A 27,896-nucleotide genomic window follows, 5' to 3' on the forward strand; every position below is an offset into this window, starting at 1 on the left:
ATACAGTGCCTTTTAACACTAAATAGCTTTAATATTTAGAGATTTATCTCACTGTTAGTAATATAATATTACTTATAAAAGTACTGCTTTATTTACTATATTTAGACTAGATTTTAGGGCTTTAGGATGGTTATATATAGTGTGTCACATGAGTTGAGTTTACTCATAAGTAATGAGTAGAGTTTGAGTAATAAGATGAGTGAGTTAAGATTTAGGACTTATACTATAAGTTTAAGCTCTAAATATTTTAAAACTCTACTTATAACCCTAAAAATATACCTATTTTATATGGGGGAGGCTTAAAAATACTGACTCTTACTCTTCTTAGCATGAGTTTAAGTCCTAAACCCTAACTCTACTCATGAGTTGAGTTATAAATCTCTACTCAAACTTGACTTATGTAACATGCTAGTTATATATATACCCTCAGTCTTATATAGATAGAAGAATTGGACCTTATTTAATTACATAATTAGTAGCTTATATAGTACTATTAGCTGACCTAGTTATTAAGAGTATATATTATTTAATACTAATATTAATAATATTCTCTATCCTTATTTAACTAAAATCTAATCTCTAGTAATATTATTTATTTAAAGTTCATATTATTATTAGTATTAGTATTAGTATTAACAATAGTTACTTTATTATTTATAGTAGCTAGGCCCTTATTTATAGGTATAAAACTAGTTTAACCTCTACCTTAAGTACTAGCCTTTATTAGGATTATAGTCTTTAGTAATATCTTATTACTTAAACCCTTATTTAATTTATTACTAGTTTTAGAACTACTATTATTATTCTTTATTACTAAGATAGAAACTCTATCAATACCTAAACTTCTATTAGTATTATTATTAGAGCCTTCTTTATTATATCCCTTAGTATTAGTCTAACTATAGTTATTATTAGTTTTATTTATCATATACTAGATTAGTATATTATATGAGTCAAGTTTACTTATAAATAATAAATAGAGTTTAAGTCCTAAATATTTTTGAACTCTACTCTTAATACTAAAAATACACCTATTTATCAGGCCCAGTGGTGGTGATACTATATTAATAGTACTCGCACTCTACTATACAGGCCCTATATAGGTAGTAATCCTATAGAACTATACCTCCCATATATATAATCTATATAGGGGGTTGATAATAAATATATATATAATAATAATAATTTAATAGTTAGACTTTATATTAAGCTGTATGTATATTACTTTATTATAAATATTATATTACCTATATATCCTTATAATCTAATTACTTTAAAAATAGAAGATAGCTAATTAGTTATAATTTTTATATATTATAGCTCTAAAAATATATATATAATAGTTAAACTAATCTCTTATTACAGAATAATCTAGCTATATTTAACTAAAATAATATAAATAAAAGATCTAGTAATTTATAAGATTCTAAAATCTAAGGACTATAAACCTTATATTTAAGGAGTAACCTTTTATTTATAAGGAGATTAATATAATTAAAACTTATAATAAGTTAGATAATTAAAAGCTAATAATAAATAATAGATCTACTTTAAGCTAACTAACTACTATTTAAAATATATATTCTAACCTTCTAAAATATAGTTTTAGGGAGATACTAATCTTAATTACTTAAACCTTCAAGTAAAATATACTAAGTAACTATCTTAAGATATTATAAAGGATGAGGAAAACTTATAAAATACTATAGAAACTAATTATAAGATAAAGAAAACATAAGATAACCTAACTTATAATAGGAAAATATAATAAAATCTCTAATACCTTAATTAATAAAAAATCTAATGTAGATAATAAGAAGATCCTTAATAAACTTTATTAAAACTATTCTATACTAAGAATATATAAGAATACTTTAACTTTAAAAAACTAGCTATAGGCTAAATTTAATCGATAATTATATTATTATAAGAAGTATAGCTAATATATTACAATAATTACCTAACTTAATAATAATAATAGTAATTTATAGTATAATTATTATAAAGAGCTAAAAGCTATAAAAGGAAACCCTCTTAAAGATATTTTCTTATATTTTATAAAATAAATTAATAATCTATAAAATATATATAGAGATATACTATTAAATTAGATAATTACGAAATAAAGATTATACTAATTAATATATACCTTTATAGCCTATTTATACTAAAGAGAATGATAACTAGAAGAGATATATATAAAAATAATGTAAAAAGGGTTTCTATAGATAGAATTACTATTAAAAATCTAAAAGGAAGTATTAAAGTACCCTTTTAGAGATATTTTATATAATAACTATATAGTAGAACTATATACTATTAAAGATTAGATACTAAAATATTATAAAGCTATTATATAAAGAATAACTTAAGCTAAGAACCTTATTACTAGCTATAGTTAAGGGTTAGCTTTTAATATAAATAATAAGAAAAAATATAACTATAGATATTAATCTAATAAAAATAATAGAAAAATACTCTTCTAAGATAATAAACCCTCAAGTATTTTTAACTATAGTAGAGATAAATATATTAACTAAAATTATCTTAAACCTTAGTAAAAGTATTATAATAGGCTAAAAAATAGAATAACTTAATATAATATATTACTATTACTCTAGATATATATTATACTTATAAATATAAAGAAAAGAAGAATTAAGCTTTTATTATAAAGATATTAATAAATAATATATATAGAGTCATAATTACTATATATAGTCTTATTAATAAAAATATAATATTAAGCTTTATTAGTTAGTATTAAATAAAAGAATACCTAACTAATAATAATATAATACCTTAATAAGTTATAGTAATTAATAGATATTATGTAATATCCTATAAAAAATATATTAAGAATTTAATTATAACTAATAGCTTTAGTAAAACCTATACTATAAGTATAGAACTAAACACTTATAATATCTTAGGATATAAGTTTATACTAGGATAGGATTAGCTATATATAGTAAACCCTATTAAAGATTTTATATAATATATATAATAATATAGGCCTACATAAAGAGCTATAAATTTAGTAGTAAAAGAGAGTATTAGAATTATATTACTAGAAGATTATATTATTAAGATACTAGAGTAATAGCTTTTATTATATATTTAATAGAAATTATTTAAGATAAAGCTATCTTTATATTTAGTATATAAATAGATAAGCCTATACTACCTCTATAATATAGTAAATATATTAGTATAATATTATAAATATAATTATATAATTAAACTAGTATTAGGAAAGTAACTATTATATAACCTAATCTATAATCTCTCTAAAGTAGAGCATTAAATATTAAAGGTATACCTTAAGAATATATTAGAATAAGATTAGATATAATATTTAAAAAGACTAATAGGGGTACTAATTTTATTTTAAAGAAGAATAAAGACCTATAATTAGTTATATATAAATTATTATAGCTTAAATATAATAATTATTAAGAATAGCTATCCTCTACTCCTACTAAGTAAATATTAGATAGACTAAGGGATATTAAGATATTTATATAACTAGACCTCTATAATACTTACTATAGGATCTAAATTTATATAAGTAATAAGTAATTAACTACTTTTTTATCACACCTAGGTATCTTATAATGGTACCTAACCTGTAACCTATAAGTTAAGCCTAGGTAATACTAACCTATAACCTTAATCTAAGGATATTAACAGTAAATAGGGTTACTTAAGCCTATAAGATACTTAATAATATAGTAAGGTAGTTAAAGGAGGAGTAGGGCTAAGAAGTATATATACTTCTTAATTAAGCTTAGAGATATATAAATATGTAGGTAAAATAATTAAGGCAAGTAATTAAAGGGTAGCTATAGATTAATAACTATAATTAATTATAAAGAACTATCTAAGTATATAAAATAAGTATCCTTATTTATTCTATCCTAATCTTTATAGTACTTTAGATAGTCCTCTATATAGTATACTAGATAGTATATTTATTAAGATATAGTACCTATATACTATATTATATAAGTATAATAGTATAAGTAAATTTCCTAGGCTTTATTATTAATACCTGTAGTATTAAAATAGAACTAAACTATATAGAAGTATTAATTTATGGCTAGAACTAGTATATCACATAAGTCAAGTCTACTTATAAGTAATGAGTAGAGTTTAAGTCCTAAATATTTTAAACTCTACTCTTAATACTAAAAATACACCTATTTTATATAGGGGAGGCTTAAAAATATACTAAAATATAGTAAAAATACTGACTCTTACTCTACTTACTCTTCTTAGCATGAATTTAAGTCCTAAACCCTAACTCTACTCATTAGTTAAGTCTTAAATCCCTACTTAAACTCAACTCATTTAACACACTATTCTAGTATAAAGGGAGTAATACTTAAAAGATTAAGAGTATTAATCATATTAAACTATAGTTTAATATTTATAGAAGCCTTTATTATATAATTAACTAAAGCCTTTGAATTTAATAATTATTTTCTTTTTTAATTAAAACTATATATATTAAAATTCTTTCTTAAGGTAATTATTAGCCTTATATCCCTCTTTATTATATTTATAATAAGCCTATTTCTTTTGGTATATTTAGTACTATCCCAGGGAGTCTTTTTAAAACTTTTAATCAAATTTAACTATAATATTAAGGTCTATTATATTAAGGTTTAATAATTATAAGTAGGTTATATTTACTAATAAATAATTAAATTTATTAAAGTAATCAAGGTAGCTAGCTATTATTATTCCTTATTTATATTAAGTAATATATTATATAACCTTATTAAATAATATAAGATAGTTAATATCCTTATATTATATGATTTAAAGATTTTATTAAGCCTTTATAATTGTTTAAATTAATATATATTTAGAAATAGATAATTTAATCTTAAATAATATTACTATAAGCTAAGTAATATATATTTAAATATTATCTTTATTCTATAAATATATATTAAACTCCTTTTAATATTTAGCCTTATAAAGTAGCCTATAGAAGTTAGTAAAACTTTATTTCTTAAAGATTATAAAAATTAAAAGAGCTATATAATAACCCTTTAATATAAAATTACTAAGGTTCTAGAACTAGACTAAAGTATTATTATATAATCTACCTTTTATATATATAACTTTCTTAAATTTAATTAGGTTCTTCTTAATAAGAAATTACTTATTAATAGTCCTTTTATTACTTAACTTTTTTAAGGTATTTATACCTTCCTTACCCTATAATTAATATAAAATATTTTTACCTCCCTTTTTATCTATATCTTTAAGACTATATTATTATTATTATTATTATTATTAGAGTTCTATAGTTTAGAAGTAAAAAAGCTTTTTTATTAATAAGGTTTATAATTATTAATAAGTATTTAATAATACTTTATTAAAGGTAACTATAATAAATTACCTCTATTTAAATAATATACTATTAGATAAGATTCTAGTACTAAAATTAAGAGTATATTTAAATATATCTAAATAATTTTATAGTCTAGGAATTATTTAGGGCTATATATAGGAGATATAAGTAGTTAATAACCTATTAATAGAACTAAAGTAGTAAAACTTTACTTAGTACTATATTAATTATATAGTTTAACTGATGTATAGTAATATTCAGTATTAAAATCACACTAGTAATATCTTATATAATCTACTTAGTAATTAGTTTAATATAATCTACCTAATATAAGTGGATACTAAGCTGTGCATGATACTGAGCTATACAGCTTAACTTCCCATAGGAAATCCTTAGTTTTAAGTCCTTTAGATCTTAATAACCATTGATTATAATAGGGTAAAACTATTATATTATATCTAATACTATACTATAAGGCTTTTTAACACTTTTATACTATTTTTTATCTTTTATCTAGCTTGAAATATAGAAAATATGATATTATATAGTGTGTCACACAAGTTAAGTTTACTTATAAGTAATGAGTAGAGTTTAAGTAATGAGGCGAGTTTGAGTTAAGATTTAGGACTCATAATATGAGTTTAAGCTCTAAATATTTTAAAACTCTACTCATAATACTAAAAATACACCTATTTTATATGGGAGAGGCTTAAAAATATAGTAAAATACAGTAAAAATACTGACTCTTACTCTACTCTTACTCTTCTTAGCATGAGTTCAAGTCCTAAATCCTAACTCTACTCGCGAGTTGAGTCCTAAATCTCTACTCAAACTCAACCCGTGTGACACGCTAATATTATATACCTATAAGTAACCTAGTTCCTGAAATTTTTATATTAAACTATCTAGAAGTCTTCTTCCTTAATAAATATAGATATATATCATTATATAAGTTCTATTATTAAAAATATAGGTCCTATAGCTATTTGTTATTGGGATATTTAACCTTTAAAAAAAGTACTTGAATATAAAATACAGTGCCGCGCAGCTCGCTGTCATGCGCAGCTCACTGTCCGGTTACATTATACATTCTATCATGCCTTCCATGCACCTCAAGGATATGTCCTTACATACTGTCCTGCACAGCCTGCTGTCTGACTATGTTACCAAGTACATTATTCTTCTACAGATTACATTAAGATAGCTAGTCTATAATTCAATGTCAATGTCCATTGAACTACCACTGATATTACACATCTTATTTTGGCTGGATGCACTCATAGTTTGATTGCTTTCCACTGCTCCCTTGCACATGCCGCTTGAAGATCCTGTATAGGGGCCCCGATCACCATTTTGCTCTGCACTGGCCTGTACTATAGATTCATCTATTGTCTTCTGCATGCTGTTTTGTTCTTTTGGCACTGTTGGCGATACATGCCCCCTGTAGAGAATGAGTTCATTCCCTTGGGGCCTTGGACCAGTCAATAGAACCCTAGGAACTGATCCTAGGTTTGGAATCCCTGGAAGGAAAGTGACACTCTGCTGGTCTTCAACATCGGCAATTTCGCGATCCAGATCATGTATGTAAACAGTGTCCCGTGTATCATCTAGTAGCATCACGTCCGTCGATTGAGGCGAACTTGTTTGGAGAGCGGCTGGCCGAGGCCGATGACCAGAATCAGCACGACAGGCTTCAGAATCTAAAAGAATACCGGTCAACACAGCACAGAAAAACAATATAACCAAGTGCCAGCATCCTCGAAACCTACCTATATGCAAATGTCCGAATTTCTTTGCTAATGGTTGATCTCCATCTAGGTCGCCCTCTGCGGGGCGCTTTTTCCCCGTGACATTGGATTTCCGCATCAGGGAGTCGCGCCATCCACCAAAATCAATGCCTAATTAGCTGTCAAACTTCCCAGCTTTCTGATAACCAAGATATTGACTTATTATCTTATTATTTTGTGTGTAGATAAATATAGGGGCAGCCGGGGGCATTGTCGTTGGGTCACTTGATGCGAGTATCGACATTCATGAGGGATGGGGAGCTGGCCTTGACTCATCTATTCTCGCCTTTCAGGTCAAGACCCAGAACATCCCACCTTCACACTTTCCCGAACCCAACCATCTTTCGCACAAAAACTACTCTTGCGCATTCCAGGATGATTACAGACACCAATGGTCCAGAATGGACGGCTAAACATGTGCGAGAAACTTTTCTCGATTATTTCAAGAAAAATGGTCATACATTCGGTAGGCCTCAAAATCCCAATATTCTGCCAAGTTAAGGCTTACAATTCGACAGTTCCTTCATCACCCGTGGTTCCTCACTCGGATCCCACATTGCTTTTTGCAAATGCAGGAATGAATCAGTTCAAGTCGATTTTCCTAGGCACCGTGGATCCGCAGTCCGATTTTGCAAACCTGAAAAGTGCAGTCAATTCTCAAAAGGTTCTATTATACGCATATTTATTGCTTAATTCTAGATCTAACATTTGCTCATACAGTGTATACGTGCTGGTGGGAAACATAATGTGAACACTATCACAAACCTGATATTTCCGAAATCGAGTTGCTAATTGGCCCTGTCTGGTTTTAGGATTTGGATGATGTAGGAAAGGACAGCTATCATCATGTTAGTTTTTCCGGGTGATACCCTCTGTGAAGCCTTGACTAATGCCTTCATTACACTGCCAGACCTTTTTCGAAATGCTTGGCAACTGGAGTTTCGGTGATTACTTCAAAGAAGAAGCCATCCGTTACTCATGGGAGCTATTGACTAAAGTATATGGGTTGGATCCTGAGCGTCTATATGTCACCTTTTTTGAAGGTAATGAAGCTGGGAATCTTGAACCTGATCTGGAAGCAAAGGAATTGTGGAGATCTGTCGGTGTCCCAGAGGACCATATCCTTCCTGGAAACATGAAGGACAACTTTTGGGAGATGGGCGATCAAGGTCCCTGCGGGCCTTGCAGTGAAATCCACTATGACCGGATTGGTGGACGTAATGCTGCCAATCTCGTTAATCAAGACGACCCCAACGTACTCGAAATTTGGAACAATGTCTTCATTCAGTATAACCGTGAATCAGACCGTTCTCTGAGACCCCTGCCAAACAAGCATGTGGATACTGGAATGGGATTTGAAAGACTGGTTTCAGTGCTCCAGAACAAATCATCAAATTATGATACCGACGTGTTTTCGCCATTATTCCAGACTATCAAGGATGTCACCGGCGCCCGGGAATATCGCGGACAGTTTGGTGCTGATGACCCAGATGGAATTGATACGGCTTACCGAGTTGTTGCAGACCATGTCCGAACCTTGATGTTTGCTATCTCTGATGGCGCAACTCCGAATAACGAAGGCCGCGGCTACGTTGTTCGTCGAGTCCTGCGCAGGGGCGCCCGCTATGCTAGAAAATACTTCAGGGTTGAAATTGGTGATTTCTTTTCCAAGATTGTGCCAACTGTTGTCGATCAGCTTGGCGATATGTTCCCCGAGTTGAAAAGGAAGCAGCAGGATGTCAGAGAAATACTGGATGAGGAGGAGATCTCCTTTGCCAAAACTTTGGACCGCGGTGAGCGGCAGTTTGAGAACTACGCACAACAGGCGAAGATAAAGGGAGCAGATAAACTCCACGGAGCTGATGTCTGGAGGTTATACGATACGTTTGGTTTTCCTGTCGACCTGACTCGCATTATGGCTGAGGAACGAGGGCTAAGAATTGATGACCACGAGTTTGAAGAAGCACGTTTAAGGGCCAAGGAGGCAAGCAAAGGACAGAAGAAATCTGCCGCAGATCTCGTCAAACTTGATGTCCATGATTTAGGAAAACTCGAGAAGATGAGTGATGTCCACAAGACTGATGACACTGCCAAATATGAGAAGGGAAATATCACGAGTCAAGTTAAAGCGATTTATCATGGCAATATGTTCCACTCATCTACTGAGAGAATACCTTCTGGTGAACAGCTGGGAATCATCCTTGACCGCACTAACTTTTACGCTGAACAGGGCGGACAAGAAAATGATACTGGTAGAATTGTCATTGATGGTCAAGCTGAGCTTGAGGTTGGTGATGTTCAGCTATATGCTGGATATGTTCTTCATACAGGATTCATTAAGTATGGCTCTTTCTCTGTCGGCGATACCGTGATATCTGAATATGATGAAATTCGCCGATGGCCAATAAGAAACAACCATACCGGAACTCACATTCTCAATTTTGCTTTGAGAGAAGTTCTTGGTGATGGAATAGAGCAAAGAGGTTCTCTCGTTGCGGCCGAAAAACTCAGGTTTGACTTTTCCCACAAATCCGCTATATCGGACCACGACCTGGAAAAGATTGAAGAGAAATCAACCAACTATATTCGACAAAACTGTGCTGTCTATGCAAAAGAGATACCACTTGCAACCGCTCGGGAAATTTCAGGGGTTCGCGCCGTCTTTGGTGAGACATACCCTGATCCCGTTCGTGTGGTTTCAGTCGGCGTGGAATTGGAGGAGATAATAGAAAATATTAAAGACCCGCGCTGGAACGAGGTGAGCATCGAGTTTTGCGGTGGAACCCATGTTCAAAAAACCGGTGATATCAAAGACCTTATCATCCTTGAGGAGGGCGGCATTGCCAAGGGAATCCGCCGGATCATCGCTGTTACGGGTGAACATGCCCATGAGGTACAGAGAATGGCAGCGGAGTTCGAAAAACGCTTGGACAATCTGGACGCGATGACTTTGGGACCCAAGAAAGAACAAGAGGCCAAGCAGATACAAGTTGAGCTCAACCAACTGTCAATATCTGCTGTTCAAAAGGCGAAGTTCCGAGGGCGTTTTGCGACTATCAATAAGCAAGTCACCGACGGACAAAAGGCACAGCAGAAGCTTGAGTCTAAGAAGGCTCTTGACACTATAACATCTTTCTTTCAAGCCCCTGAAAACAAGGATAAGAAAAGCCTTGTTGTTAAGCTTCCGATCTCTGCAAATGCAAAAGCCATCAGCGAATCATTGAATCATGTCAAATCCAAGTTGCAGGATAAGACAGTCTATCTGCTGGCTGCGGATTCTGAACAAGGCCGAGTTGCTCATGGATGCTATGTCTCAAAGGTAAGCCACCGTTATTTTCCCGTAGTGATGTATATTTCCGAAAAATAACTCTGTTCCAGGATATGAGTGACAGAGGTGCCTTGGCGAGCGACTGGGCAGCTATCGTCTCCAGTGCAGTGGGTGGAAAGGCCGGAGGGAAAGGGCCCACCTCTATTGGCAATGGAGTCAACCCTGATAAAACGGATGAAGCTATCGAACTGGCTTCGGGATACCTTAGCAGATTCCAGCTATAGTCTCCATGTTTTGATCTTGTACTTTTGCAAGCAAATCATCCCCTCTTTCCCCCAGAATCACGCCAGCTTTAATAGTTTGGGACTATGTTTTTACGGAAACAAATTGAGTATGAACTCCGTTTTCTTCTCTTTCTTCTATCTTATCATTTCTTCCACCCCCTTGTATCTTTGCCACTGTAATCCGTAGTTAAATTTACTTCCTTGTAGAGACACAACAATCTTCCACGGCAAAGACCCCACTACACTATTGAGCAACGTCGAAATTTACATTTCTCCACATTGCACAATTGTGAAGTCCTGGTTTGGCTTGTCGCGAGTTGTGCGAGTATTTTCAATCATTTGAATTACATCCATCCCATCAACCACTCGACCAAAAACAACATGTTTATTGTTCAGGAAAGGGGTTGCTGTAGTTGTTATAAAGAATTGACATCCATTTGTGTCAGGACCAGAGTTCTGAACATGATTAGCATCTATATATTGGGGTTTTCGACTCAAATATACTCACTGCCATGCTTAACAACCCCTGCCGGTCGTGTTTTAATATAAAATTCTCATCTGCAAATTTCGAGGTGCCGTAGATGGAACATGACCCTGTACCGTCACCATTAACGAAATCCCCACCCTGTATCATGAAATCTTTGATCTTTAACCGCAGTCAGCTCTGGGCTTATTGTATTCACATATAAGGGGATCGACATGGTCCAGTGTGGACATACTACTCGATGAAATTTGCTATTCTTGTAACCTTGTGGTCGCCCTAGAGGATTTTTGCTCTCTCCTGTGCAGAACTGGCGGAAATTTTCTGCTGTCCGCGGGGTGATATTTGCAAACAGCTCCATTTTAACACGTCCTAGCGGCACACCTGGTTATATATTCATTGTTAGGATTGATGAACCTTCAATCTATACCAGAAGCAAACAGAATGAAGAACGAAGGATGCAGGCAAAAAAAAAAACAAAGCAGGATAAAGGCTGGGTGTTTGGGAATGGGTTTTTAATCAAATAACCATGCGATATACGATTATAGGATCTGGGTACTGCAAGTGAATGTGAACCTGGAAATTAAAGACTTACCACTGAGAGCAATGTCAAAAAACACAATAGGATTAGAGTATCTTTGGGAACCCGAGGCTAGGTCGGTCATTTTTACCTTGTTATAGAGTACTCTGTAAGTATTGTTCAGGTCTGGAAGGTGCTGATAAAATGATCTCAGTGGCGGCGAGACAAGCTGCATAACTACGTAGGTACCTACCTACACACTAGTACTTATATGGGGCTTTGAGGCCCACTAGCTTAATTATTTAGTGATCAAATACAAGTTTCTGATTGATTAATTTGCTACTTTTGTGCGATAAAATATTAACATAAAAATTGTGACTTCAGGTGTAGACCATAGTGAGTATATAGAGGTAGAGTGGGCCCATCTATATTTGCTCTGTGTATCAGAACTATGTAGAGAATAATTAGTTACCCCCCACGCCACCCTTTATGTAGGTACTACCTAGGTACCTTTACAGTACTGAGGCTATATCTCAATACATGTGGTGCATGGATGTACTGGATAGGTATAGAGTAGACCTAAAAAAATATAGGTATTTACTTGGCCCAACCTGCTACCTACCTATCTAAATACCACCTACCAAATATAAATCTGTCTCACTTACTGGGCTTCTTACCTATTACATCAACACTGGCTAGAAAGCCACACGCTACAACCCTTTACCGGTTTGATATTCAAGTGTATTAGAGTCCTGATCATATTGTCTAGCTTCGGAACATTCCAACATGTAATAATAAAGATTAAGAAATATGATGTTCTCGATTTGTAGAGTCAATGGGGGTCATAAGGCATAAATATGGCCTTAGCTGTGAGTAGCTCGGTTGCAGCATGATACTGGTAAGCGTACCTATGACTATAACCTTGGCATTGTTGAATTTGTGGAACTGTACATGGTACGTCGGATAGAAAAACATTCAGGTACCTGTGTAGTATAAGTAATTTCCTTGGGCAAATTTGACGAGGGAACTTTGGGTTGCCATTGAAAAGCATCACATGATTTGTAACCGTCAGAGGCATGGGCACGGAGTAACTACTCCACCTACCTTAGACTGAACTCGTCTCCATCAACTTTATCCTTATTTTTAATGGGATACATTGCCAAAGTCAGAAGTATCATACCAACAAACCATCGCTACGACAGCTGTCAGTAATGCTATACCGGGGCCTCTTTTTTGAGTGTACCTCAAGCTGTACACACACAACGTCCAACTAAATGAACCACTGGTATTGGCTTCACCTGTTGGAGCTACAAATCCTTTGTGGTTTCTTTTTCTGACACTGGGCATTCAAAACCAAGCTTCTCATTCGCAAGCGGACGCAAGCACTGTCTTTTCCAGTCAAACATTTCTTCCAGGGCGTTACATTTTCATCAGGTGGGCATTCTCCGCCCAAAGGGGACTCATAGTCTTGGTCATAAGCGCCACATCCTATTTTCGATATGTCGTCTACAACTACAAGTTCTGCCTCTGGTGGTGCTACGAGTACTGACAGCCCTGGAAATGGTGGCAACACAAGCCCGACGAGTTCACCTTTACTATTTTTTGTCGCACTTGGTTTTGGTGTCGTCTTTACAAATTTATGGTATGTTAAATGTTAAGCAGTGGAATGGTCGCTTTTTCTTACTCCCTGCATCATCCCATTTACTGTACTCGGGCCTAATAATTGCCCATCAGGATTATTGTTGGTGTGAAATACTGTTTCCGATACAATCAGCGAAACCGCCAGTTACGTAACGAGGAGACAGGAGAACCTATAGATTTGGTGACTATGCCTAGACCCCACCGAAGGCGGAGAGAAAAGAAGTTGATGACAATGGACGAGGTTAATGAGAGATTCCCGCTTATCAAGTATAAAGCGTGGAGGTCCTCACGCGCCAATGAAGGCCTTCCAACTACAGGTGGAATAACGGCACCGAATAGCCGACCACAAAGTATGAAGGGTGAAAGCGTTATTTCATCTCAAACTGTTGGTGTTTCTTCTGCAAAAGCTCTGTTAACCAAGGGCAATCGACGGTTCGATTCTAACATCGCGCAGTCATCAATTCCGATTCAGCACGCCGACACACTGTTAGCCCAATCGGACGAGAAGGCCGTGAGCAATATAGAATTCTCTGACCATGCTTCTCCCAAAACAACAGTGGGTGCCGGTAATATGGAAATGAAGCAAAACGATGGCCAACCCGACAGTGAACCCCGGGGCTTAGCCGAGGAAGATATGGGAAATCACATTCGAACCGCTGTTCCTGCCGACCTTTTGCCAAATCCGGGTGATTCCTGTGCGATCTGCCTCGATACAATTGACGACGATGACGATATACGGGGCCTTACTTGCGGACATGCTTTCCATGCTTCTTGTGTTGACCCTTGGTTGACAAGCCGGAGGGCATGTTGTCCCCTGTGCAAAGCAGACTATTATACGCCAAAGCCTCGCCCTGATGCTACTGAGACCTCAAGCACAGGCCGACTGGGTCATCGTTCTGCGACTCGTGCTAATGTACCAAGTCAACCACAGGCTGTCTTCATGGGGGGTCGAGTAAATCCGTTCCGGAGAACGATTATATTCCCGGGGCGCATTTTGCAACCGCCATCCTCTGAAAATGGCACCGGCTTGCCTCAGCCGGTTGGACAAAATCCCCTCGGGGTCAATAACTTACCGGTCTTGGACCATGAATCACGAAGAGGTCGGAGTTGGAGATCGAGATTGGTCCCGGCTCATCTACGTCGTTTTTCGTTTCCCTCTTTTAATTCTTCTACATGGCGCCACGGCACCACGGGGGACACAACCACGGGCCTGAACACACCGAATACGGCTAGAAACCGAACACCTGGTCAGCTTGAGGCTGGGCCTACTGCTTAAAGGCCCATACATTACCACTGAACGAGCACTAACCCGCTTCAAACTAGCCCTCGTTACCTATCGACATCTGGAATGTTAATTGGGACGTTGTTTGATTTGCGGTAGCAAGCATGCAAGCCATGCTTACTGTTATGTATAATTTTATTCCTGATTCGATTTCCAGTGAAATCAGCAAATGTGTTAATGAGAATATCCCCATGGAGGTTACCTCCGAGAGAATATATATATACAATTCCTTTTTATTCACCCTTTCTCTGCCATTCGTTAGCCTAGATCACTCTAATACTGGATAATGTTGAAGGATCTCAAAATTTTGACAACTGAAGACTCACGAACAATAAATTCGCCGAAATTTTATATGTACTAATTTTGGTAGACTAAGCAATTTCCTCAGTATTAAATACCGTTTGTTCTTCAACCCCCCTGCTGACTGCTTGGGTACCTAATATAGCATACCTTGTAATTATGAATTTCCGACTGAACATAATATTACCAATGATAAAGTTACTAAGGTATCCCTCGTTTATTTTAATATTTCGAAAAAAATGATATGGGATAAGGAAGAAGGACAAAAAACAAACGCAGTTCTGGCTTCACTTCTGTGCCTTCGGTGCCCCGACCCCGGCACCTATTACACCGGGCAGCTCATCTTGCCCAATACTAAATAGCATCCCAACAGCGGTACCGACTGCCGCCAGGATCATAATACTGATACCTGTAATCAGGAAGAAGGGAGAGCTGATGTCCCTCTTTTGGCATGCCGATCCACCCCACCGGACTTTTTGGACCGTGCCGTCTGCTTTCTTTAGGATCGTTTCCTGACATTTGCAGGCATAACACTCGCTGGAAGCTTCTGTATTTCCCAAACCGAACTTTCTGTAGCAAGATCCGTGCCCTGAGCAGCTATTGGTTGCCTCAGTACAAGAAGATTCAGAGGCATGACAGACAGGGATCAGGTTTGATGGAATGATCTGCTGTTCAGATCTAGACAAAAATCGAGACGATTGCCAATCAGCTGCCGAGCCAGCCAATCTGGATAAAGTTTGCTCTTTGTTGATGCTTCGAGGCCACATGCTGCGCTTTGATTCAAGAGAATCTCGCGATTCAGAAAAAACTAGTGTAGTAATTTGATTGCCTTCTGATGAGGATGAGAGCGTAGATAGACCCTCCAAAAGCGACTTCAGAACATGTGTAATTGAAGCACTATCTGCATGTTTATTCTGCGGCTAGGATTGACATCAGACAACTCATCTTTCCAAGAGCGAGTGAATGAAATGCGTGGGAGGTTGAACACACCTTAAGAGAAACCTTCAGGACTGTAGTCGATGCAGACTCATCGACCCAAGATTCCAACAAATCAACATGACTGAGTAGTTCCTTGCTATGAAAGTGAGGAACGCCTTGGGAGATAGGGTAGTTGGCAAGGCAATATTCAGCGACCTGCAGATGATGGCTAGTTAGGGACTGTATATGATCTTGAACAAAACTATATGAAATAAGAAAGGGCCAAGTTATTTACCTGAATATCCTTGGAGGAATCAGCTCTATTATGACTGTGAAACAGGCAGCGTCTCTTGACAGGTTGGGTCTTGGGCCCGCCTCTAAAAGAAGAGGCCAGGGCATAATCATCTAGAAGAAAAGATGGCGCAATCGACAAATTTCCTGGGTAGTTCTCTTGGAGAAAAGACCCTGTTTTTGAATTCATGTTAGGTCTCGTAATTTTTGATAAGATCCCGCGAATGACAACATACCAACTTTAGAGCCTAAACCCTCTAAAATGAGTACGCTCTTCAGGTTTTGAGCATTTCCAGCAGTGGCACCAAACAATGGTGATGGTGTTCCCCCAGCTAGATTTAACAGGTCCACGGTGTTTTGGTCTGTTTCTCCAAGAAATGATGCATCGGGAGACTTCGTTCGATGTTCTAGCACAAGTCGAGCGGCGTCCCCTGACACTGTCCAATCTCTTAAGCTATGCCCTCGACTATTTGAATCAAATGTGAGAATAGAAGCACTAGAAGCGCCGGCTCCAAGCGCGAATGTAATCGATAGGGTCAGGAGGCTGGAAAGTTGGAGCATGGCGTTGGAAGAAGGTATATTCGGACTGTTCCTTTACAAAAAGAGGATCTGATCTGTTTGCATAGAGCCTTCAACAATGATAATACATGAACCCTTCTTTCTTTTTTTGTGGTTTGATAAACCTTGTTGGACCTTCCAAGTAGCTTGTTGTGAGTACGAACGAGGTAGTTACTACTTGGCCGCTACCGGAGATATCACGTGCGATAAAGCCTCGTTGTTAATACTCTGAACTGATCATTTTGTCAAGGAGTGTAGCTACGACGTTGTTGATATTTCTTTTTATTCAGTTATCATCTGCATCAAGAATTTTACCGCTTTGACTGAAGGAGGTCTTACCTTATGTGGTAGAAATTTATTTCATGTACTCTGCTTCTTCCCCTCCCTGAAAGTGTCGGAGCAAACCTGATTTCGAAGTGAAATATGTCTTTTAGATGAGAAAAAGCACTCGAATAGCGGTTTCCCAATGCTTTGGACAAGGCAGCTACTCCGAAATCCTCAGTTGTTTTTTCGAATTGGCCCGGTACTGCCTCGTAATTCGAAGTCCACGAATGTTCGCCATGTGAAGTTCAAAAGACCGTGGATCCGGTTAGTATTGAATGAATGTTTTCCAGCTGTAAATTTATATTCTATAATACTCTATATTTTGCTTACAAAGACTCCGCAGGAGGTTTTTCGCCACATGCTTTCTTTATGGTGCTGCATTTCATATATGGAGTTCGTCTGTTCTCGTGCAATTCGATGATACTCTTGACAGTGCCGATATACCCCGAACATCTGGTATAGATGGAAAAATTGACGATCAAGGCAAGAACGAAGGCGGCAGAACTCACGAACACCGCCTGGAAGAATCGGATGACGAAGATGTCACTTTTATCCCATTGGGCTGGCCGCGTTTACGTGAGGCCGAATTTTATGCCGCATCAGATCCCGAATGGCAGCAGTTCATCAAGATATCTCAAGACCGCCAGAAGCTCCAATCATTAAGAGGTATCACCAAACGAGCCGTTTTTTGGGAACAATATGACTTATACGTCTAGACGAACTCGCAACACTTGCCCTAGGCAATGCTTCCAGATCGACTCTACTCTCACACATGCTTGGAGGACCCCTTACCATAGCAGGGTTCTGGCTCGTACATCATTTTCCCTCTCGTTCGCCGCCTGAGTACGGACGTCCAGGGTGAGTGTTAGTGCTGCTTATGATTTCTTATATCACTCACCATTGATCAGTTTAGAGATTGGCGATAACTACATATCCTTGGTCTCTAGGCGAATGTCTTCTGAAGAGAGTGACAGACTACGAAGATTCATGTGCCCCATTTTTGTGGCTCTTGCTATAAATGATGCTTTTCTGGTATTCATGAAAAGGAAGCTTTCCCGATTTCAAAATTCGGACTTTTACCAAGGAACCACACGGGGTGACCCGGTTTTGCGCCAACCAGACAAAACATTTCCACCAGACTTACAACACGTGGATGGACTAAGCCATGTGTCGCGGCCTGAAACACAGCTACCATTGTCTAGAAGCTCCCAGGGCGATGTACCGCAAGGAAACGAAAAACCACGTCTTCACCCTTCATCAATCATTTCCTCCCTACAGAGGCTCCCATTACCTAAACTGGGGCCCGATTCTGATTTATACGTTGCATCAATCGCTTTCAAGTGGAAACTGAACGATTGTTGGGCTCACGAGGCCCACACTCCTCGCCGCGGTACATTTTACGTCGCTGGTCCCGTGGGTCTCAAAGGTCCCAAGGGATTTTGCAGAATTGAAGTCAGAGGGGAATATGACCCGGGAACATCTAGCTGGACGAATGTCTCAATGCACCTGAAAGATCTAAACGTTTTTCACCAAAGAGCCCTTGGTGGCCGGAAATAGGTGATTGTCAATAATTCCTAGGCGAATTGTCAGATGTCTGTAAATCGGCCATGCTCAGATATGAAATTTGATTGGGAATAACTTAGTAACTTGCAGATGGGAGTTCCATTGGGATCGAATATTTTGGCCCATGGCTCTGGGGCACACCCATGTATGATCAACTCACAACTCACATGCTGTCATCATGATAATATATTATTACCATTAATATGGAATATGAACTTATCCATTGAATGTAATCTAACTACCACATACCTAGGGTACCCCGCGGAGATAGGGGTAAACCATGACATGACACCTGATGATTTGAGCGAGGAATGATGACATATAGGTACCTATGAAGTTCCTGGTCTTTGCCCCACCATCTTCCCTTGTGTGTACGGACTATGGAGTAGTGACCCCCTCCCTCGCTCCCTCTTCCCCCCATCTCACTTCCAACCCAACTACCGTTCCCGTAAACCCAGAGACCTAGAGACCGGTGACCAAATATTCACTATAACTGAATTTAAAACCCTTTGGGCTTCATCATTTGTCCTTTGTCCCCATTACTACGATAATGGCTATCCCTCCAAAGTTTGCAGGACACAAGCTGTTAGATGCTTCTGGCCAACAGACTCATCATACACTTGAGCTATGTATGAATCCCAAGTACTGTGCCAAATATTAATTATTCCATGGGAAAATTGACTTTGATATTATAAGATCTCGACTACGTCTGCCCTGTCAGTCTATATTATGCGTCCCTTCTACACAACTCTAATTGATTATTGTATTTAGTTTTCAGCGAAGATGTTCAACACCTTCTATGGATTTATCAGACCCATAATTGCTGAAAATTACTCCACTAAGCTCCAGGTTATATTTCGCCAGCATATTCAGCCTTGGCACCCATCATCAACATTAACCCACGAAGCCGGTGCCGCTGTCTTGAAGGTAGCCCCAGAAAAATTCTGGGAGTTCAGTGCTGTCTTATTCAAACACCAGAAAGACTTCTTTGACGTTAGTGTCGTTAATGAAACACGCAACAAAACATATGAACGATTGGCAAAGGTTGCTGGAAGTATTGGAATAAATGAACTTGAGGTACTCAGGTTGTTGACCATCAGCGAGAAAGCTAGTGATGATGCACAGTTAAACACTGGAAATGGTGTGACGAATGATATTAAATTGATGGTGAAGGTGAGTACTAACATCCATTGAGAGGTCAGGGGCATGTAATGTAATCTAACATCATACGTGTAGTCAAATCGCATGGTGGGGGTCCATGTTTCCCCAACAGTTTATTTCAATGTATGACAGCCCGGTTGATGGAATCCTATGATTCAGTGTGCTGACTTCACTAACTAGGGTATTGAAGAGCCGGGAATTAGCAGCAGTTTCACTGCTACTCAATGGGAGCAATGGCTCAACAAAAACGTGACTTGATGGTTTTCACCTCATCCCCGAGGGATTAATGAGAAGAGGCAAAGTTGCCACCTGAGCTTTGTCTGATTTGGCGGGCAGATGTGCATCCTCCGTGGAAATCGAACCATATATCATTTCAAAAGTTCAACATGAAAGACTCGATTGCCTAGGAACAATCTTATGTATGTACTGCACAATCAAATGCAGCATGATTGGTTAATAATAAACACATACGGGGAAAGGCTGTATGTCTGCCATCATGATTACTGCGACACTGGAGCCTGGTAGTTCAGAGGACGTCTGTATACTAGGTTAGTAATAGACAAGACTGTAGATCATATAGAGGCCTCACTTGAACAAAAGAATATGTGGTTCCGGCTCATGTACTTCATAATGCTCCCAACCCAAGCTCTGATGCGGCAATTAGTTTCTTTTTTTGTTCTTCCCGGAAAAGGGGTGCTTGTCAGCATTCATGCAAGTATACCTGTGTGATACCAAGCGCTCGCCATTCTTCTTCCCATAGCAGCTTCAATGTTCCCTTGGCACTATCAAAATAATCGGCTGGAATTTTTTTGAGCATGTTCTTTGGAAGCTGAACATGTCGATATTCAAATTGGTCGTCAGAATACCTATCTGTGCTTAGTTTGGGTCTTCGTACGCAGGACGAGGAGCGTACCTGGCTGAGTAGTGGATAGAGTCGATAAATTCCTCGAGTCTGTCTCGTTCGGATTCTAATAGGAGACGGGGCTTCTTATTTCTCCTGCTTAGATCGATGTCCATCTGGAAATATGAGATTGGGGAAGAGGACAGCTGCAATGATGATGGTGAGAAACCTGAGCATAATTCGAACAATGAATGGCAAATCACACAGGGGGTTACATGGACAAATATTGAAGCGTATTCTACTTACTGTAAGCTGGACGACGCTGTTCTGGGAGATAAAATCCGGATTATCTCGGTCTGAGTGGGGGTTAGGTGATGTATCTTTTTCCTCGGGGAACTTGCTGACAATGAATTTGAATCAGAGACGGGCTTCAGGTTAAGACTTGAAAGGGTTGAATTTCTCACGGAGCCGATGTTTGAGGAAAAGAGAAACCAGAGGAGTGGTGTTGGGGTAAAGACAGGCAATGAGGGGCAGAGAAAGCTCCGATAAAGATGTTGCTTTCGCATTATTATTATCCACGGCGGGACCTCTTGGAACAATCGTTCAAAACTAAATTTAATGCCTTTATGCCTGAGGCTTCCACAATACACTGATCTGGATACTACTTCCAAAATGATGGTTAGTATGAATAATGCTCATACAAAATTGCCATTAAAAGATAAATAGGCATTTGTTACTATTCTTAAATGAGAAATTCACTAACAACAATCCATTCAAGCTGTTATTCTAATGTATCAGGGTGATTGCCTCTTATATTTCACCAATTCAAATAATAAGCTTATATCTAGAAGCAGTACGGAGTATCTACCATCTACAGGACTTGCTCAACCCAGTTTGGCTAACTCAAAGTTTTTAGTCCATGGGTACTCCGTACCTTGATGTGATAGATAGATATTCAAATATTGAATATAGTCAAAGTGCCAGCCACCCAAGACCAAGCGGTTTACAGTATGTACTGGGTTAATGAATTAACTGAAAGCTATTTAGAACTTTATGCTCCTAACCATTTCGAATATCATCAGGAAGCCCCCCCTCAATAAGCCTGAAGGACCGATGCCTTTCAAGGGTAGTACTCGATTCATATACCTATGTGTTCCTGTTACCTGTTAAATAGGACAACACAGAGAAAATTCACATTGTGGCTGTATAAGAGTTGTTTTAAATGCATTTACTACAGACCACTTCCAATGATGGACTTACAAGTGGATTGTACATACTAGATAGATACTACAGGGTAAATAGGGGCGAGTTAAATTATAGAGTGAATGGTAATGGATATATATAGGTATCTAAGGTACATACTTAGTATCCGGTACCGGTATTACTACGAAGTAATTCTCACCTGGGCTGGTAGGTAGATACTGGTACCACACCTATGTACAATGGAGCGAGCTGAGATCTAGGTAGTAGCCGTTGTGCGGTTGCTAAGTGGCTTACTTAATAGAAGCGATAGCCAACCATGGTGCTAGGTCTCCGAATTTTTTTTTTTTTTGCGCTCAGCCGAGAGGGCAAAAAAAAAAAAAAAAAAAAAAAAAAAAAAGGTAAAGTGGGCTTGATCCTTTTTAAATTTCAACCGCTCCCACTTCGACACTCGGAGCGAATTTTATAACTTCTTTCCTTTCCCAACCCTCCTCTTCCATACTGCTTCTCTCTTTATTGTGAATTTATTTCCTTTACTATTTGTATCATGGCTGACGAAGTCTACGAAGGTGCCATCGGCATTGACCTTGGTAATTCTACCGTGCAATAAAAGTGCCCCCTCATTGAAATAGTGCTAATATGATTTTTAAGGCACTACCTACTCTTGTGTTGCCAACTATGAAGGCACCAACGTTGAGATCAGTAAGTTCTTGGATACCCGGTAATGCCTTTTATGAGACGCTGATTGTTCATTTTTTTTCTAGTTGCCAACGAGCAGGGTAGCTACACCACTCCCTCTTTCGTCTCTTTCACCGACAAGGAACGTTTGATTGGTGAGGCCGCAAAGAACCAGGCCGCCATGAACCCGAAGAACACTGTCTTCGATATCAAGTTAGTATTCATTATTTGCATTATGTTTTGATGAACATCTTTGTTCTTGATACTAATAGAATCCAGGCGTCTTATCGGTCGGCGGTACGAGGACCCAATTGTCAAGAAGGACGTGGAGTCATGGCCCTTCAAGGTTGTCGACCAGGGCGGAAACCCTGCCGTGGAGGTCGAGTATCTCGGCGAGTCCAAGACTTTCACTCCCCAAGAGATTTCCTCTATGGTGCTCATGAAGGTAAGTTCTAATAGGCAATATATGTTCTGAATCAAAGGCTAATTGCCGGCAAGATGAAAGAAGTTGCGGAGACCAAGCTTGGAAAGAAGGTCGAAAAGGCCGTTATCACTGTCCCAGCTTATTTCAACGACAACCAGCGTCAGGCTACTAAGGATGCAGGTGCCATTTCCGGCCTGAACGTCCTGAGAATCATTAACGAGCCTACTGCCGCGGCTATTGCTTACGGTCTTGGCTCTGGAAAGTCTGACAAGGAGCGGAATGTTCTGATCTATGATCTTGGTGGTGGTACTTTTGATGTTTCTCTGCTGAACATCCAGGGCGGTGTTTTCACCGTTAAGGCCACTGCTGGTGACACTCACCTTGGTGGACAAGATTTTGACACCAACCTCTTGGAACACTTCAAGAAGGAGTTCCAGCGCAAGACCGGAAAGGATCTTTCTGGTGACCCCAGAGCATTGCGTCGCTTGAGAACTGCTTGTGAACGTGCCAAGCGTACCCTGTCCAATGCTACCCAGACCGCGGTGGAAATTGACTCCCTCTTTGATGGTGAAGACTTCAACTCTTCAATCACTCGTGCTAGGTTCGAGGATCTTAACTCTAAGTCCTTCGCTGGCACCCTTGAACCGGTCCAGCAGGTTCTCAAGGACTCTGGCCTTGAAAAGAAGCAGGTCGATGAGATCGTGCTTGTTGGTGGATCTACTCGCATTCCTCGCATTCAGAAGCTCCTTAGTGACTTCTTCGATGGCAAGAAGCTTGAGAAGGTGAATTTCTATTAGTCATCCGTGGGCGTGTCTCAAAATATGCTAATTTTATCTTTACAGAGCATCAACCCCGATGAGGCTGTCGCTTATGGTGCCGCCGTGCAGGCTGGTATTCTCTCCGGAAAGGCTTCCTCCGCCGAGACCCAGGATCTGTTGCTTCTCGATGTTGTCCCTCTCTCTCTTGGTGTTGCTATGGAGGGCAACATTTTCGCTCCCGTCGTGGCCCGTGGCCAGACTGTTCCCACAATCAAGAAGCGCACCTTCACCACTGTCGTGGACAACCAAACAACTGTTCAGTTCCCTGTCTTCCAGGGTGAGCGTACTAACTGTGCGGACAACACCTCCCTTGGAGAGTTCACATTGGCTCCTATTCCCCCCATGAAGGCTGGCGAGGCTGCTCTTGAGGTCGTCTTTGAGGTCGACGTCAACGGTATCTTGAAGGTTACCGCTACAGAGAAGTCATCTGGCCGTACTGCAAACATTACCATCTCGAACGCTGTTGGCAAGCTTTCTACCACTGAAATCGAGCAAATGATCGATGGTGAGTAAACCTGTATCTCATACAGTCATTTGTTATAACTAATTTGAACCCTCCCTACGCCACAGATGCCGCCAAGTTCAAGACTAGCGATGAAGCTTTCACCAAGAAATTCGAGTCCCGTCAGCAGCTCGAGTCTTACATCTCTCGTGTTGAGGAGATCGTGTCGGACCCGACCATGTCCATGAAGCTGAAGCGCGGCAACAAGGAGAAGATTGAGTCAGCCCTCAGTGATGCTATGGGTCAGCTTGAAATTGAAGATTCCACTCCGGAAGACCTTAAGAAGAAGGAACTTGCCCTCAAGAGACTCATTACCAAGGCTATGGCTACCCGGTAAATGTGCATACCTTGAATGTGTGAAGGGTTAGTTACATACCTGTCCTTTCTTGAGCTCTTTCCTTTTCTCTCATTTTCCTTTTTCAATTTCAACCACGAAAGGCGTAGCCTTCGGGTTGGCTACCGGTGGGAATCGAGATTTTATTCTGGCAGATTTGATCATCCATTTGTGGCTCCTTTCTGTATCAGAGATCTTTTTTTTTTAGGGTTGGGCGCAACATTTTTTTCTCTTTTTAAAAGTACCATGATTTAGATGAGGTCGCCTCGGCAGTTTAATGACTTTTATGAGCCTGGCATACCGATGGATGTCTAAATTTGTCTATTCATTTGAAACGTATTTTTGGGTTGATCTTCTTCTGGACTGATTAAACCCGTAGGTCTCCCAATTTCCCGAAAATACCTGCATTGATCGTTAGAGAAATCGTCTCAATCCCGTTTATGTTGATTCTTTGCTCCACCTACCTCCATCTTACCCTGTAGTGTGGCTTTTGTTTTATTCCCTCTTTCTTCCTCTGATTTTAATCATGTAACATGTGAATCATCCCTCATGAGTATTAACTATTAATCTACTAGACAGAACCCTTTCTATCGTTCTATCTATAAATAATAATAATAATAATTTAGTAATAATAATGATGATGATGATGATGATGTAATAATATTTATCATGGCACCCTGCACACTACTATATACGTACAATATGTACTAGGGAAAGCTCCACCAGTCTGTGCGTTCATTTTTCTGGACCTTCACTCTCTCCTTCTAAAACCGTGATACCTGAAGTATCCAGTCATCTGAAAGTCTATCATATGGAATCACTCACAATCTTGGGACAAATGCGTCGCATCCAATTCACTATCAACGCTCTTGGTCATTGCCGGCGACTTCCTCTTTCAAGTCCTCACCTCAACCCCTTACTCAACCCTCTACATCACCATTATGTATCCCAGCATAAATTGATTGCACTGACTGGAAGACGATGCTTTTCGCACACTCCCTATTTCTACAAGAAGAAGGACAAATTGAACAAGAACACTGGCACAGAGCTTGATACAAAGTCTCCGAAAGGTGGCGTGGTTTCCGATGACCCTCTCGATCTTTCTCAGCTTCAGGTTGGCATTACAACTGCCGTCTCTCGGCTTAAAGATGATTTATCCAAACTTCGTGTCGGTGGTAGATTCAACACTGGGGCAATCGAAACCCTCCGGGTCCAACTCAACAAGGGGAGCAAAGAAGTGGTAAAACTGGGGGAGCTCGCCCAGGTTATTCCTAAGGGTGGGCGAATGGTAGCTATCCTGGTGGCTGAAGAAGAGGTGAGTTTCATTCCGTCCAGCGGATTCCTCATATCAAACCTCTAAAATCTATCATTTTACAGCACATAAAGCCCATCAACTCGGCGATCGTCTCCTCAAACTTATCCCTGACGCCGCAGTCAGATGCTCATAATGCTCTTCAACTCAATATCCTAATACCACCACCGACGAAAGAATCCCGGGATCAAACTGTGCATATCGCAAAAACCGCAATGGAAAAGGCAGCTAGTTCTATTCGCGATTCCAGAGGCGCTGTTCACAAACGTTTACAAGATATGCAGAAAAAAAAAATTGCCAGGCCAGATGACGTTCGGAAAGCACAGGATCAAATGGAAAAGCTAACTGAAAAGGGGCAGAAAGAACTGAAAGATTTGTTTGATGCGGCGAAGAAGGCATTAGAGCGGGCGTAAGGTCAACAGAAAGCCAAAAACCAAAAGCCAAAAGCAAAGATAGGCATTCTTGTTAGCCAAGTACCATTACTGGGTTGTACGTGGAACAGCCACATCTTTGCTTCGTCGGGTCTCCTGAGCTACTTTGTATAATATTTGATCTTTAAATACAAGACAAATCGAACATACCTAGAACACAAAAACAATGATAACAATTGAAGAACAGGAAAGATATATTATACAATAACTTGCAGTCCGCTCAAGAAGTCCGACTTATGCACGTTTGATAGGGCGGCTCGAGGTAAGGAGAGACTGCACCTTTTGGACGAGTTCCGGGCCCTTTCCAGTTGTCTGATATGTCTCATTGTTTCTGAGATTCATGAGGATATTGTCAATGATAGGCGACTCATGTGCTTTCTGAGCGTCATGCTTGGGGTAACTTCCTTGGACAAGAGTTTCAATCAAAGCCTTCCGGTCCGCTGCATTGATCTGGCTAAAACCAATTTCTTTAGGTTCCACAAGATCGCCTTTTATTTGGGACAGCTTGTCTGCGTGTTGTTGTGCCAGCTTCTTGGCCTCCTCTACAGCCTGTGCCTTCTCCTCTTCACTAAAGAATTGAACATTTTGTCCCCTGAACAGACGCCTCCCCAACTCATGCGGTGGAACGTATCCATTTGGATAACGGTCACTTAACCATGACAGCTTCTCGAAAACCCCAGCAGTACGCCCGGTCACGTTCGTTGGCAACGAAGGCCAGGTCTCTTTCATTGAAGAGAAGTCAGAAGCTCGAGGAGAGTAACGGCTAGGAACTGGTCTCGCCTTCTCTTCAAGTTCGTGGAATACAGATTCGACTTGCTTTTCCTGGGTGGCATCGCCTTCTTCCTCATTCGATTGTTTTCTCGAAGCTCTGGTTCGTAGCTCCTTCCGATTCTTGGGATTCGCTTTTGCTGTCGCGGCGGGAGTCGGGGTTCTGGGTTTGCGAGCACGAACTGGCGACCCGCGAGCCTTTTGGAACCTGGGGCCTCGAATAATGTTCGCTGGCTGTCCAGCATTCTGAGATGCTGCGAGGGATCTTGCATCAATTACTCGTTGAGGACGGGCTCGATTAGGGTTAGCGGCTCTGAAGCTCAGTTTTGATGGCGTGGGTTTGTGCATTTTATTCAGTGGGCGAGAAGGTGGAGCCCTCGAGGAACTGTCATGATGGTCTTTTCAAAGCTCCCAATCAGCAAAACGCAAATACCACAGCAGGTGTAGTGGATTCGGAAGGGACTGTTCCCATTGAAGAGGAAAGCAAAGCAAATAAAGCATGAAGGATTTTTTTTCTTTGCCGATTCTTTTCACAGATACAAGACAAGCCAAGTTTGTAGATTCACGTACCTGATGCTTGACTTGCGTTATCCCTCGCCTGTACCGGACTAACAGAGAGTTGGCGGATGGAGGTAATGACTCCTTCTATCAATCCCGTACGTTCGTGGCGTAGCAGGGCAGGCCTCAGCCGTATTTGGAACATATTGCCCCAAATACCAAGTTGACAAATGATTCTCTGAATATGGGGGTGTAGAGGCAGACGTCCGGGCTTTTACTGCACGAGAGGCCTCCGCAAGGTTGAATTTCTGAATCGAATCACGTGATAGATCCAGTGTCCACTC

The 27,896-nt window shown here is 39.2% G+C and overlaps 11 protein-coding genes across 11 annotated transcripts; 6 read left to right on the plus strand and 5 right to left on the minus strand.

Moving 5' to 3' along the window:
• Positions 1-6,439: 6,439 nt before the first annotated feature.
• ASPWEDRAFT_186049 (uncharacterized protein) lies at positions 6,440-7,234 on the minus strand (the record flags this gene model as incomplete). The annotated part of the gene is made up of 2 exons (XM_040832112.1): positions 6,440-7,068; positions 7,138-7,234. 2 exons carry the CDS (start codon positions 7,232-7,234, stop codon positions 6,578-6,580), a joined length of 588 nt encoding a protein of 195 aa, XP_040685467.1. The 3' UTR covers positions 6,440-6,577.
• A 149-nt stretch (positions 7,235-7,383) lies between these two features.
• ASPWEDRAFT_117659 (alanine--tRNA ligase) lies at positions 7,384-10,707 on the plus strand (the record flags this gene model as incomplete). Its single annotated transcript, XM_040828757.1, has 6 exons — positions 7,384-7,621; positions 7,674-7,819; positions 7,876-7,902; positions 7,968-8,003; positions 8,066-10,474; positions 10,534-10,707. 6 exons carry the CDS (start codon positions 7,384-7,386, stop codon positions 10,705-10,707), a joined length of 3,030 nt encoding a protein of 1,009 aa, XP_040685468.1.
• Positions 10,708-10,971: 264 nt separating this feature from the next.
• cyp3 (putative peptidyl-prolyl cis-trans isomerase) lies at positions 10,972-11,853 on the minus strand (the record flags this gene model as incomplete). The annotated part of the gene is made up of 4 exons (XM_040828679.1): positions 10,972-11,163; positions 11,216-11,353; positions 11,427-11,572; positions 11,784-11,853. 4 exons carry the CDS (start codon positions 11,851-11,853, stop codon positions 10,972-10,974), a joined length of 546 nt encoding a protein of 181 aa, XP_040685469.1.
• A 949-nt stretch (positions 11,854-12,802) lies between these two features.
• Positions 12,803-14,973, plus strand: ASPWEDRAFT_43781 (E3 ubiquitin-protein ligase RNF103). The gene is made up of 3 exons (XM_040836105.1): positions 12,803-13,350; positions 13,443-13,734; positions 13,804-14,973. Exons 1-3 carry the CDS (start codon positions 13,208-13,210, stop codon positions 14,623-14,625), a joined length of 1,257 nt encoding a protein of 418 aa, XP_040685470.1. The 5' UTR covers positions 12,803-13,207; the 3' UTR covers positions 14,626-14,973.
• Positions 14,974-15,218: 245 nt separating this feature from the next.
• Positions 15,219-16,701, minus strand: ASPWEDRAFT_30770 (DUF3844 domain-containing protein; the record flags this gene model as incomplete). Its single annotated transcript, XM_040833459.1, has 4 exons — positions 15,219-15,851; positions 15,922-16,065; positions 16,145-16,314; positions 16,377-16,701. 4 exons carry the CDS (start codon positions 16,699-16,701, stop codon positions 15,219-15,221), a joined length of 1,272 nt encoding a protein of 423 aa, XP_040685471.1.
• A 463-nt stretch (positions 16,702-17,164) lies between these two features.
• ASPWEDRAFT_53600 (uncharacterized protein) lies at positions 17,165-18,579 on the plus strand (the record flags this gene model as incomplete). The annotated part of the gene is made up of 4 exons (XM_040837918.1): positions 17,165-17,286; positions 17,366-17,688; positions 17,739-17,880; positions 17,931-18,579. 4 exons carry the CDS (start codon positions 17,165-17,167, stop codon positions 18,577-18,579), a joined length of 1,236 nt encoding a protein of 411 aa, XP_040685472.1.
• A 556-nt stretch (positions 18,580-19,135) lies between these two features.
• Positions 19,136-20,004, plus strand: ASPWEDRAFT_117885 (DsbA family protein; the record flags this gene model as incomplete). The annotated part of the gene is made up of 5 exons (XM_040828777.1): positions 19,136-19,214; positions 19,282-19,301; positions 19,357-19,758; positions 19,822-19,869; positions 19,927-20,004. The coding sequence occupies 5 exons, from the start codon at positions 19,136-19,138 to the stop codon at positions 20,002-20,004; spliced, it is 627 nt and encodes a 208-aa protein (XP_040685473.1).
• Positions 20,005-20,218: 214 nt separating this feature from the next.
• ASPWEDRAFT_43783 (cyclin-dependent protein kinase regulatory subunit CKS1) lies at positions 20,219-20,975 on the minus strand. Its single transcript, XM_040836106.1, has 2 exons — positions 20,660-20,975; positions 20,219-20,612 (listed from the first exon to the last, which is right to left on the minus strand). Exons 1-2 carry the CDS (start codon positions 20,761-20,763, stop codon positions 20,447-20,449), a joined length of 270 nt encoding a protein of 89 aa, XP_040685474.1. The 5' UTR covers positions 20,764-20,975; the 3' UTR covers positions 20,219-20,446.
• A 1,205-nt stretch (positions 20,976-22,180) lies between these two features.
• On the plus strand, positions 22,181-25,001 carry hscA (putative Hsp70 chaperone (HscA)). The gene is made up of 7 exons (XM_040836107.1): positions 22,181-22,377; positions 22,439-22,489; positions 22,552-22,678; positions 22,745-22,910; positions 22,964-23,671; positions 23,732-24,212; positions 24,278-25,001. The coding sequence occupies exons 1-7, from the start codon at positions 22,335-22,337 to the stop codon at positions 24,544-24,546; spliced, it is 1,845 nt and encodes a 614-aa protein (XP_040685475.1). The 5' UTR covers positions 22,181-22,334; the 3' UTR covers positions 24,547-25,001.
• Positions 25,002-25,381: 380 nt separating this feature from the next.
• ASPWEDRAFT_116622 (ribosome-recycling factor) lies at positions 25,382-26,268 on the plus strand (the record flags this gene model as incomplete). Its single annotated transcript, XM_040828670.1, has 2 exons — positions 25,382-25,858; positions 25,921-26,268. 2 exons carry the CDS (start codon positions 25,382-25,384, stop codon positions 26,266-26,268), a joined length of 825 nt encoding a protein of 274 aa, XP_040685476.1.
• ASPWEDRAFT_43787 (uncharacterized protein) lies at positions 26,150-27,692 on the minus strand. The gene has a single exon (XM_040836108.1). The coding sequence runs from the start codon at positions 27,400-27,402 to the stop codon at positions 26,521-26,523; it is 882 nt and encodes a 293-aa protein (XP_040685477.1). The 5' UTR covers positions 27,403-27,692; the 3' UTR covers positions 26,150-26,520.
• Positions 27,693-27,896: the final 204 nt, after the last annotated feature.

Source organism: Aspergillus wentii (genome assembly GCF_001890725.1).
Source record: "Aspergillus wentii DTO 134E9 unplaced genomic scaffold ASPWEscaffold_7, whole genome shotgun sequence".
Classification (NCBI taxonomy): domain Eukaryota; kingdom Fungi; phylum Ascomycota; class Eurotiomycetes; order Eurotiales; family Aspergillaceae; genus Aspergillus; species Aspergillus wentii.

What these genes read in the sequence shown, in the direction of transcription:
- ASPWEDRAFT_43787 (XM_040836108.1), bottom strand. Translation starts at nt 27,402, where the DNA reads ATGCACAAACCCACGCCATCAAAACTGAGCTTCAGAGCCGCTAACCCT.
- hscA (XM_040836107.1), top strand. Translation starts at nt 22,335, where the DNA reads ATGGCTGACGAAGTCTACGAAGGTGCCATCGGCATTGACCTTG. An exon ending in AACACTGTCTTCGATATCAA is followed by an intron (nt 22,679 to 22,744) that starts GTTAGTATTCAT and finishes AATAGAATCCAG; the next exon opens with GCGTCTTATCGGTCGGCGGT. An exon ending in CCTCTATGGTGCTCATGAAG is followed by an intron (nt 22,911 to 22,963) that starts GTAAGTTCTAAT and finishes ATTGCCGGCAAG; the next exon opens with ATGAAAGAAGTTGCGGAGAC.
- ASPWEDRAFT_43781 (XM_040836105.1), top strand. Translation starts at nt 13,208, where the DNA reads ATGTCGTCTACAACTACAAGTTCTGCCTCTGGTGGTGCTACGAGTACT. An exon ending in GTCGTCTTTACAAATTTATG is followed by an intron (nt 13,351 to 13,442) that starts GTATGTTAAATG and finishes ATTGCCCATCAG; the next exon opens with GATTATTGTTGGTGTGAAAT. An exon ending in GCGTTATTTCATCTCAAACT is followed by an intron (nt 13,735 to 13,803) that starts GTTGGTGTTTCT and finishes AACATCGCGCAG; the next exon opens with TCATCAATTCCGATTCAGCA.
- ASPWEDRAFT_43783 (XM_040836106.1), bottom strand. Translation starts at nt 20,763, where the DNA reads ATGGACATCGATCTAAGCAGGAGAAATAAGAAGCCCCGTCTCCTATTA. An exon ending in TCTATCCACTACTCAGCCAG is followed by an intron (nt 20,613 to 20,659) that starts GTACGCTCCTCG and finishes AAGCACAGATAG; the next exon opens with GTATTCTGACGACCAATTTG.